This window comes from Microcaecilia unicolor, chromosome 3 (assembly GCF_901765095.1).
Source record: "Microcaecilia unicolor chromosome 3, aMicUni1.1, whole genome shotgun sequence".
Lineage (NCBI taxonomy): Eukaryota > Metazoa > Chordata > Amphibia > Gymnophiona > Siphonopidae > Microcaecilia > Microcaecilia unicolor.
Window position 1 is genome coordinate 147,225,266 of NC_044033.1, and position 12,290 is coordinate 147,237,555.

At 47.7% G+C, this 12,290-nt stretch overlaps 1 protein-coding gene across 1 annotated transcript in view; it reads left to right on the forward strand.

The window, feature by feature from the left end:
• TRIM67 (tripartite motif containing 67) overlaps nt 1-12,290 on the forward strand; it is a 161,975-nt gene that overhangs the window by 120,126 nt on the left and 29,559 nt on the right. Inside the window, 1 exon segment of the mRNA XM_030195210.1 lies at nt 10,724-10,862. Coding sequence (XP_030051070.1) covers nt 10,724-10,862 — 139 coding nt within the window.

Sequence of the window (12,290 nt, forward strand, 5' to 3'; positions counted from 1 at the left end):
TTACATCTGCTATCATATTTTGCAGTGTATAGCAACGTGTTTCTGTTTTTCTGGTATTGTGCTGCATGCAAAGTCTAACTTCTTAGGCTTTCAGGTTAATTTTTGAAGACTTTGAATAGGGGCTATCTCTTCTGCATGTATGACTGCAAGGCCAAGTGTCTGAATAGGGATCTGTTTGCTAGGTTCTGAGATTTTGATAACACATTGTTTTTCAGAGTTGGCAAGACTGTCTGTTCTCCTAATTCCTGCAATAGTGGCCTTATTTATTTATTTTTTAAAAACTATTTACAGTGGTGGAAATAAGTATTTGATCCCTTGCTGATTTTGTAAGTTTGCCCACTGACAAAGACATGAGCAGCCCATAATTGAAGGGTAGGTTATTGGTAACAGTGAGAGATAGCACATCACAAATTAAATCCGGAAAATCACATTGTGGAAAGTATATGAATTTATTTGCATTCTGCAGAGGGAAATAAGTATTTGATCCCCCACCAACCAGTAAGAGATCTGGCCCCTACAGACCAGGTAGATGCTCCAAATCAACTCGTTACCTGCATGACAGACAGCTGTCGGCAATGGTCACCTGTATGAAAGACACCTGTCCACAGACTCAGTGAATCAGTCAGACTCTAACCTCTACAAAATGGCCAAGAGCAAGGAGCTGTCTAAGGATGTCAGGGACAAGATCATACACCTGCACAAGGCTGGAATGGGCTACAAAACCATCAGTAAGACGCTGGGCGAGAAGGAGACAACTGTTGGTGCCATAGTAAGAAAATGGAAGAAGTACAAAATGACTGTCAATCGACAAAGATCTGGGGCTCCACGCAAAATCTCACCTCGTGGGGTATCCTTGATCATGAGGAAGGTTAGAAATCAACCTACAACTACAAGGGGGGAACTTGTCAATGATCTCAAGGCAGCTGGGACCACTGTCACCACGAAAACCATTGGTAACACATTACGACATAACGGATTGCAATCCTGCAGTGCCCGCAAGGTCCCCCTGCTCCGGAAGGCACATGTGACGGCCCGTCTGAAGTTTGCCAGTGAACACCTGGATGATCCCGAGAGTGATTGGGAGAAGGTGCTGTGGTCAGATGAGACAAAAATTGAGCTCTTTGGCATGAACTCAACTCGCCGTGTTTGGAGGAAGAGAAATGCTGCCTATGACCCAAAGAACACCGTCCCCACTGTCAAGCATGGAGGTGGAAATGTTATGTTTTGGGGGTGTTTCTCTGCTAAGGGCACAGGACTACTTCACCGCATCAATGGGAGAATGGATGGGGCCATGTACCGTACAATTCTGAGTGACAACCTCCTTCCCTCCGCCAGGGCCTTAAAAATGGGTCGTGGCTGGGTCTTCCAGCACGACAATGACCCAAAACATACAGCCAAGGCAACAAAGGAGTGGCTCAGGAAGAAGCACATTAGGGTCATGGAGTGGCCTAGCCAGTCACCAGACCTTAATCCCATTGAAAACTTATGGAGGGAGCTGAAGCTGCGAGTTGCCAAGCGACAGCCCAGAACTCTTAATGATTTAGAGATGATCTGCAAAGAGGAGTGGACCAAAATTCCTCCTGACATGTGTGCAAACCTCATCATCAACTACAGAAGACGTCTGACCGCTGTGCTTGCCAACAAGGGTTTTGCCACCAAGTATTAGGTCTTGTTTGCCAGAGGGATTAAATACTTATTTCCCTCTGCAGAATGCAAATAAATTCATATACTTTCCACAATGTGATTTTCCGGATTTAATTTGTGATGTGCTATCTCTCACTGTTACCAATAACCTACCCTTCAATTATGGGCTGCTCATGTCTTTGTCAGTGGGCAAACTTACAAAATCAGCAAGGGATCAAATACTTATTTCCACCACTGTATATCCAAATGTGAGCAGTTTACACTATACATACACAATAAAATAACGCATCACAATGATAAAATACATAAAAACAAAATTCTTAACATAATAATAATAATAAATCCTGCCTGGGTTGTGCTGAAATTAAATATATAACATTCGTGCTGTCTGCAAGCTTATCTAGGGAAACATAGTAACATACATAGTAACATAGTAGATGACAGCAGAAAAAGACCTGCATGGTCCATCCAGTCTGCCCAAGACAAACTTGTGCAAAAAAGTATACTTTTAGCAATTTTCTGATAGTCAAATAGGAAGATGTGTTTCATACTATATCTGGCAGAGCATTCCACAAGGATGGTCCAACAAATCTAAAAAGCAATGCCCAATAGATACCAAGTCTCATAAGTTTAAATGATAGTTCTTCTAGTAAAGCTTTTGAAGCAGAATGCCTAGCCCTTAAGAGGACCCTGGAAAAGAATGGACAGATGGTCAGAAAGATGAAATTAATTGGTTTCCTCCAAGTAGAGAAGCAACATCTTATGGGCGTCTAATTTGTATAACTTCCAAGCATAGGGATAGGACCTCTTCCTGGTTCATATGGAACACTGAGACCAACTTGGGCAGAAAAGAAGGAGCCATGCAGATCAACATAGAGTCCTCTGAAAAGGAGAGGGACAGGTTTCTACAGGACAGCACCTGCAACTTGAGACCTTATGGGCCAAAGTGATGGCCACCAGGAACACCATCTTGAGAGTAAGATACTTAATGGAGACCCACTGCAAAGGCTGAAAGGGAGCCCCAGAGAGCACCCTAATGACCAAGTTCAGGTCCCAGGAGGGGAAGGAAGGATGCACCAGAGACCGCAAATGAGCAACCCCCTTCAAAAACTGGGCAACCTCCCCATGTGCTGCCAGAGGTCCTGCGCTTTGCCCCTGAAACTGGAAAGGGCAATCACTTGGACCTTGATGGAATGATCTAAACCTTGTTTCAAAAAGGCTAAGACCTTGGGACCTTGCACCTTCCATAGGGCTAGAGCCCATTCGGAACACCACTGTTCAAAAACCTTCCAGACCCGCACATAAGCCAAGGACCTGGCAGATTTCTGGGACTTAAGCAAGGTAGAAATCACTGTGAATGACAAGCCATGCTTTGCCAACCACTTCCTCTCAAGGGCCAAACCGTAAGCCAGAAGAGATCCAAATGCTCCATTTCCAACGGTCTCTGCCGCAGAAGCCTGCGGCTCTTGGGCAGAGGACCAGGAACACCAACCTGATTAACCTACCATCTCCTGGAGGTAGAGAAAAATATTGGAACTTTCTCAGTGCACTAGCAGGTTATACCGGTGAGTTCACTGGAAAAGCCTAGGTTTTTCTCTACCTCCATCTGCTGGTAGGAGGGGATAACACTCACATGTTCACAACGGTGTAGCCTTAGGTGACAAGGAAGCTTGCACACAGACTGAATACTATAATCTACATGCATAAATGTGCAGCTGCCCACACGTTGCCCAAACTCCACCTATGCGAACTCACACCTCAAAGGTACGTGCCATTGAATTGTGCTACTTGCTTACAGAATAGTCCGTAGCTGGAAAATGGTCATTTATGCACTTGTGTGTCCACATACACACATAAATGACTAGAATACTGGCATTTACATGTGTTCTTGTGGCCTAAATCTAGACAACTCCATATATAATTACCCCGTTAGTGGGCTACTTACTAAACTATGGTATAATATCACATTTTACTGCAGTTTAATTTACCGCAAGCATCACTAACCTGTAGTAACTCAGCACCACAGTTAATAACTCCCACAGTAAAGGAATAATGCAACTTGCCATCAACCTCATTAGCTGCATTATTCCTCTCCCCAGTAGCAACAGGCGCTGTGCTGTGCACAGTCTAGTGTCCCAGGGAGTCTTCTTAAAGGGGGGGCCAAAATTAGGGGGAGATTATCTGGATAACTTTTGTATTCTGTCCTGAATAGCTATCTGGACACTGACACTGAATATAATTCCTGTCTCCACCCAGATTCTGCCACTGGACCACCCATAGGCGTAGTTTGACTGTTTCATTTGGGGGGGCAAAGGAAGGGGCGGGGCATATTAGCATATTCATTTGCATATATGTATATGCAAATTATGCTAATATGGAGGAAGGAAGGGAGCAAGAGCTGGCTTTTTTGGGAATAACAGTGTTCGTTTGCCAATGGATAGCCACTGAATCAGAGAGGCAGCGGGTTGGCGACAGGCAGTGGTGTGCTGGCAAATGTTTAACAACAGGCTCTCCCCCCAGTCCCCCTCTGCGCCCCCCCCCCCAAATTGCAGAGCTGGCTATAGCCGGGAGAGAGCCTGGGGGGGGGGGTATAAATAAGTAAATATAAACTTTTAATGTTGAGCACCTGATTCTCAAAGTGAACATATTATAAACACTATAATGAAAATAAAATGATTTTTTTCTACCTTTGTTGTCTGGTGACTGTTTTTCTGATCATGCTGGTGCAGTATCTGATTCTGCTGCTATCTGTCCTCTTAACTCCGTTTCCAGGGCTTCCTTTCCATTTATTTCTTTCTTCCTTTCTTCTTCATTTCTGGTCCTCAGCTTCTGCCTATTTTCTTCATCCATGTGCAGTTTTTCTCCTCTCTTCCTTTTCCCTCATCTCCTTCCTCACTCTTTCCTCCCCTCCATCCATGTCCAGCATTTCTTTTCTCTCCCCTGCCCTCCATCCACCCAGTCCAACAGTGACCCTCCTCTTCCCTGTCCCCATACCCAGTGGCCCTCCTTTCCCCTGCCCTCCATCCACTCAGTCCAGTAGTGACCCTCCTCTCCCCTGCCCCCATGCCAGTGGCCCTCCTTTCCCCTGCCCTCCATCCACTCAGTCCAGCAGTGACCCTCCTCTCCCCTGCCCCCATACCCAGTGGCCCTCCTTTCCCCTGCCCTCCATCCACTCAGTCCAGTAGTGACCCTCCTCTTCCCTGCCCCCATGCCCAGTGGCCCTCCTTTCCCCTGCCCTCCATCCACCCAGTCCAGCAGTGACCCTCCTCTCCCCTGCCCCCATACCCAGTGGCCCTCTTTTCCCCTGCCCTCCATCCACTCAGTCTAGTAGTGACCCTCCTCTCCCCTGCCCCCATACCCAGTGGCCCTCCTTTCCCCTGCCCTCCATCCATAGTCCAGTAGTGACCCTCCTCTCCCCTGCCCCCATGCCCAGTGGCCCTCCTTTCCCCTGCCCTCCATCCACCCAGTCCAGCAGTGACCCTCCTCTCCCCTGCCCCCATACCCAGTGGCCCTCTTTTCCCCTGCCCTCCATCCCCTCAGTCCAGCAGTGACCCTCCTCTCCCCTGCCCCCATACCCAGTGGCCCTCCTTTGCCCTGCCCTCCATCCACTTAGTCCAGTAGTGACCCTCCTCTCCCCTGCCCCCATGCCCAGTGGCCCTCCTTTCCCCTGCCCTCCATCCACTTAGTCCAGTAGTGACCCTCCTCTCCCCTGCCCCCATGCCCAGTGGCCCTCCTTTCCCCTGCCCTCCATCCACCCAGTCCAGCAGTGACCCTCCTCTCCCCTGCCCCCATACCCAGTGGCCCTCTTTTCCCCTGCCCTCCATCCACTCAGTCCAGCAGTGACCCTCCTCTCCCCTGCCCCCATACCCAGTGGCCCTCCTTTGCCCTGCCCTCCATCCACTTAGTCCAGTAGTGACCCTCCTCTCCCCTGCCCCCATGCCCAGTGGCCCTCCTTTCCCCTGCCCTCCATCCACCCAGTCCAGCAGTGACCCTCCTCTCCCCTGCCCCCATACCCAGTGGCCCTCTTTTCCCCTGCCCTCCATCCACTCAGTCTAGTAGTGACCCTCCTCTCCCCTGCCCCCATACCCAGTGGCCCTCTTTTCCCCTGCCCTCCATCCACTCAGTCCAGCAGTGACCCTCCTCTCCCCTGCCCCCATGCCCAGTGGCCCTCCTTTCCCCTGCTCTCCATCCACTCAGTCCAGCAGTGACCCTCCTCTCCCCTGCCCCCATACCCAGTGGCCCTCCTTTCCCCTGCCCTCCATCCACTTAGTCCAGCAGTGACCCTCCTCTCCCCTGCCCCCATACCCAGTGGCCCTCCTTTCCCCTGCTCTCCATCCACTCAGTCCAGCAGTGACCCTCCTCTCCCCTGCCCCCATACCCAGTGGCCCTCCTTTCCCCTGCCCTCCATCCACTTAGTCCAGCAGTGACCCTCCTCTCCCCTCCCTTCATTCCGCCCTCTCCCCGTTCCTTCCCACCCCGCGAGCCAGTTCTCCTCCCTCCCTCCGGATCCGTCCCTCACCAACGATCTTCGAATTTTTCACCTGCCCGGCCCGCTAGCGCTGACTCTCCACTGCTGGTTCACGCTTCAAAATGGCCGCCGAGACTTCTCGCGAGGCCGCCTCTGAAAGTCTCGGCGGCCATTTTTAAAGCGCGAACCAGCAGGGGAGAGAGCGCTAGCGCCTAGCGGGCAGGCAAAGGATTCGAAGATCAGGTCCGTGAGGGACGGATACGGAGGGAGGGAGGAGAGCCGGCTCACGGGGGGGCCGGGGGGGGGAGGAGAAGGAACGGGGAGAGGGTGGGGTGAAGGGAGAGCTGCCTGTTGCCGGCCCTGCGTTTGGGGGGGCATTGCCCCCCCTCGCCCCCCCCAGTCTACGCCCATGGGACCACCCCAGCAATAACCCCTAATTCAATAACTGTTCACCTAATGTAAAGCTCCACTTGTGTGTGTTTATTTGTAGAATACTAGCACATAGTGTGCCAATGTACACATGTGTGCATAAATGCTAGCTGTGCACACAGCGGTATTCTAGAAGATACATGCACAAATGCTTATTAGGCATTTGATATACCGCCTTTCGAGAAAAACAAGCAAAGTGCACTATGTGGAAAAAAGGCAAACTATTTCAGAAAGTGGATGCGCTTTTTCCTGATAGAGCATCATGTGTGCACTAGTTTGTGCATGTGTGGTTGTTCTGCTGTCAGGAAAGAGTGGGCCGTCTTTCCACATGGTGCACACTTTTATCAGCAAATGATAAAACAGCCAGATCCTATAAAGCTGCATACCCAAATTTCAAACCCATACACAATTTTAAGAACATAAGAATAGCTATACTGGGTCAGACCATCTAGCCCAGTATCCTGTTTCCAGCAGTGGCCAATCCAGGTCACAAGTACCTGACAGAAACCCAAATAGTAGCAACATTCCATGCTACCAGTCCCGGGACAAGCAGTGGCTTCCCCATGTCTATCTCAATAGTAGACTATGGACTTTTTTCTCCAGGAATTTGTCCAAACTTTTTTTAAACCCAGATACACTAACCGCTGTTACCATCCAGAGCTTAACTATTTGTTGAGTGAAAAAATATTTCCTCCTATTTGTTTTTAAAGTATTTCCATGTAACTTCCTCGAGTGTCCCCTAGTCTTTGCACTTTTTGAAAGAGTAAAAACCTATTCACTTTTATCCGTTTTACACCATTCAAATTATAGAATGGTGCCACTTGCGCTGGTATTCTATGAACTTAGGGCTCAATATTCAGCTGACCATCACCGGCGTTATTCCCGGATATTAATTTACTTATTTACAAACACTTGATATACCACATACGTCAGGAACTGGCTTCTAAGCGGTTCACATAATAAACTAATCATAATTATGCTGTGCCAAAAAAAGGAAACACACACACACAAACAATCAGGGATGGGGAGGATACAGCAGAGAGAAGAGATAGCTATGTCCAGGCCTTGAAACTGAATATCTGGTTTATGCAGCGCCAGCTAACACATAGACAGTTAATTCAATATTCAGAACTGAAGTGCTAAAGATAGGGCTGTGTTTTATGTGGTTCCATTTAAACAGTTACCCTGGCTGGTTAAGTGCTGAATATCAGCACTTAACCAGTCAACTGCTGACGCCACCCCCAGAATGCCCTCAAAATAGCCGGTTTTCATATATTGCTACGCTCTAATTTTCAGCAGCGATAACCTGTTAAGTGCTACTGAATATTAGTGAATAGCCCTGAACAAGCGATTTAATCAGTCAGTGGATGTTTCTGGATGGTTAAATCATTTTGGGGCCGATATTCGGACTGTGGGCAGGGCCGCCGAGAGGGGGGGGGGGCAGGGGGGACACAATTCCCCAGGCCCGGGCCTCCAAGGGGGGCCCGGCGCCGGAGTCAGGCCGCTGGCGCTGCAGTCCCCGGGCTCACCTGCATGCCCTCGGCACCGTCTGCCACCAGGTTCCCTGCATTAAGATCGGCAGTGCCTCAGCTCCGTTTGGAAAGGCAGATCGCCTCCCTTTGGGCCCTCCCTGTGTCCCGCCCTCGTGGAAACCGGAAGTTACATCAGACGAGGGCGGGACACCGTGACGGAAGGCCCGAAAGGGAGGTGATCTGCCTTTCCACACGGAGATGAGGCGCTGCTGATTTTAATGCAGGGGGCCCGCTGGCGGACGGAGCCGAGGGCAGGCAGGTGAGACCGGGGACTGAAGTGGCGGCGGCGGTGGGGGGTGGCCTTGCCCCTGGCCCGGCTTAGTCTCTCAGCGGCCATGATTGTGGGAGGCAGCTCGGCTAACTCCCTTGGTCACGGTGAAACTGGATATTGAATGCCAAGCTGTTTCCAGTGACCAGCATTGAATATCCGGTTTATTTTTGGCCGGTTAAATTGAAACTGGCCAAAGAAAGGCCAAATTCAGCACCAAAATGAAATCCGCTTAAGCACATTCTATAAAATACGCGTCAATTTAGGCATACTTTATAGAGTAAGCCTAAATTACTGCGTGGTTTATAGAATACACCGAGCGCCCTTATGCGCGACTACATTTAGTCATGGGCAGTTATGCCAAGTAAAACCTGATGTAAATGCTGACGCCTAAATTAGGCGCAGATTGGGTGTATTCTATAACAACATGCATAGATTTTAGACATGCCGATGACCTGCCCAATCCATGTCCATGGCCACACCCCCTTTTCAACTATGTGACATAGAATTTACATGCAGCACATTCTAGAATATGCCTAGACAGTTCTGTGCGTAAATTCTAATGCCAATTATCAGTGCTGATTGGCTTGTTAACCAGTTAGGTTATGTGCATTGTTATGGAATACACTTCGATTTCTGCATGATATATGGAATCTAGGGGTAAGCACTGGCCTGTAATATTCAGCAGGAGATAACCAGCAATCTCCCGCTGAATATTCGCAGATAGCCAGTTAATACCTTTGTATTGCTCCATGGTTCGTCCGCACCTTGAGTATTGGGTTCAGTTCTGGTCACCGTATTTCAAAAAAGAAATAGTGGAATTAGAAAAGGTTCAAAGAAGAGCGACCAAAATGATAAAGGGGGGCTAAAGAGGTTAGGGCTCTTCAGCTTGGAAAAGAGATGGATGAAGGGAGATATGATTGAGGTCTACAAAATCCTGAGTGGTGTAGAACGAGTAGAAGTGAATCAATTTTTTACTTGTTCCAAAAGTACAAAGACTAGGGGACACTCAAGGAAGTTACTTGGGAATACTTTTTAAACAAATAGGAGGAAATATTTTTTCACTCAACAAATAGTTAAGCTCTGGAACTCTTTGCCGGAGGATGTGGTAACAGCGGTTAGCGTATCTGGGTTTAAAAAAGGTCTGGACAAATTCCTTGAGGAAAAGTCCATAGTCTGCTATTGAGGCAGACATGGGAAGCAACTGCTTGCCCTGGGATTTGTAGTGTGGAGTGTTGCCACAATTTGGGTTTCTGCCAGGTACTTGTGATCTGGCTAGGCCACTGTTTGGAAAAAGGATATTGGGCTAGATGAACCATTAATCTGACCCAGTATGGCTACTCTTAGCACTGTTTAACCGGCCAGGAGCAGTTTCTGGCCAGTTAAACAGTGCTGAATATCGGGGAGTTTGAATATGAACTAGCATGCGCCTAAATGCTATAGTGCACAAGTACAAGGGGTCATGCACATGGGTGGAGTGGGGTATGTCTTATAGTTGTAGCAAAGTAACATAGTAAGTGACAGCAGATAAAGACCTGAATGGCCCATCCAGTCTGCCCAACAGCCACATTCATTATCAATTCAAGATTAAATCAACAATGAACATGATAATATATACTTGATCATGGTCTTTCTTTGGTTTTTCTGGGACATAGACCGTAGAAGTCCGCCTGGCTCTGTCCTTATGTTCTAACTACTGCAGTTGCCGTCAAAGCCCACTCCATCCAAATCTGTCTTTTTGTCATTTGCAAAGAAAATCCAGAAAAGGAAAACAAAAGTTCTACAGAAAGAGCAGTCACAAAACCAGAATACATGTCTTCTAATAGTTAAAAAAAGGCTTTTATTCTTGCCACTTTAAAACACAACCCGACGTGGCCACGTTTCGTCTCTCTAAAGGCTGCATCAGGGATTATCAACTATTAGGGTCCCAAAGGGCACAAACACCTAAGAGTTGGTAGATGTAGAAATGAAAACAGATCAGCAGCTAGCAGCAGGATAAAGAGAGTGTCTCCTCATTTCTCAAGCCTTTTTAACTATTAGAAGACGTGTATTTTTCTTTTGTGGACTGTACTATTTGTCATTTGCAGGACACAGACTGTAAAAGTCTGCCCGGAACTGTCCTCACCAGTGGCGTAGCTATGTGGGTCCTGAGGGGGCCTGGGCCTCCGTAGATTTCCTCCTGGACCCCTCTCCCGACGACCCTCTCCCGCCATTGCAAAAAAGCATCAAACAGAGTTGTGTCACATTTTTTTTGCAGGAACCCAAGCTTCCTATTTTGTGCCGAGTGCTCTTTGCCTTCTCCGTTGTTGAAAAGCCTCATTGGGAGGTATGACAATTTGGTATTTAATGAACCATGCTATGCTTTTCTGTGTAAACCTTTAGGAAGTGTACGTTGGCAAGGAGACCCTGTGCACCATCGATGGACTTCATTTCAACAGCACGTACAATGCACGAGTCAAAGCTTACAATTCCTCAGGGGTGGGGCCTTACAGTAAAACGGTTGTCTTACAGACATCTGATGGTAAGTTCTTTCTCGATAAAGCTGCATACCCTTTTATATGCCTAGGGCCTCACCCAGGGGCCCTTTTACTAAGCTGCGGTAAGGCTAACTCATGGGTAGTACGCATCAAATCAGCACTATTGCCAAGGTAGCGTGGAAGCCCGGCAGTAATTCTGAAGTTGACGCACTGTTTCCCATGGTAGAAAATAATTTTCTACCACGAAGGGCATTCCCAGCAGTAATCGGCAGTGCAGCCACATTGCCGCAAGCTGCCTGATTACCGCACAAGTAGCGTGTGAGCCCTTACCGCCAAGTAAATAGGTGGCAGTAAGGGCTCAGGCAGTAAATAGCCACCACTACTTTTAATTTTAGTGCATGGCCATTTGCTGCCCCATTAAAACAGGCCTTTTTACCCGCTATGGTAAAAAAGGGCCCAGTGTGCGCCAATTTCACGTGCAGGTCACTTTTTACCGCAGCTGAGTAAAAGGGCCCCCCCCCCCCCCCCCAATGCATCCCATGTTGCACCACACCTATTCTTTTGCAGGCTTCCTGCTTTTAATATACCTAAAAAAAAGTTTTACTATGTGTTTTTGCCTCCAACGTAATTTTTTTCTCAAAGTCCCTCTTTGCTTTCCTTATCAGCTCTTTGCATTTGACTTGACATTCCTTATGCTGTTTCTTATTATTTTCAGTCGTTTTCTTCTTCCATTTTCTGAAAGATTTTCTTTTAGCTCTAATAGCTTCCTTCACCTCACTTTTTAACCATGCCGGCTGTCGTTTGATCTTCCATCCTCCTTTTTTAATATGCGGAATATATTTGGCCTGGGCTTCCAGGATGGTATTTTTGATCAGCATCCACGCCTGATATAATTTTTCACCCTCACAGCTGCTCCTCTGAGTTTTTTTTTTCACCGTTCTTCTCATTTTATCATAGTCTCCTTTTTGAAAGTTAAACGCTAACATATTGGATTTCCTGCGTATACTTTCTCTAAAGCTAATATCAACTCTGATCATATTATGATCACTGTATCTGGTATTATGAGTCTTCTGATCTGGTCTCTAAATAAATTATACTACAGTCAACTTCTGGAGGTTTTGTGTGTTTGGTTGGTCAAATCCCTTTCCTACTCCTTCAGTGGCTCTACACTTCTTCAGAATGAATTTTGTCCTTATTTCTATTAGCTATACACACATAGCTAACCAGGCATAGTTCATGCAGTCCAACATGTCTGTTTAACCATCCCGGCATCGGCACTGAATATTACTGGTGCCTCAGTAACTTACAGTTCTGCTCCAACTCTGCCCCTGGACTGCCTTGGCACTAACCAGAGAGTGATGTGGCGGTCAGGGCAGATATTCAGTGACACTGTCCTGTTAAATGGTGTTAAATATTGGCTCCTGAGCTGGCTAGCATGATTTAATCAGGCAGGAGCCTCTTCTGCCTGGTTA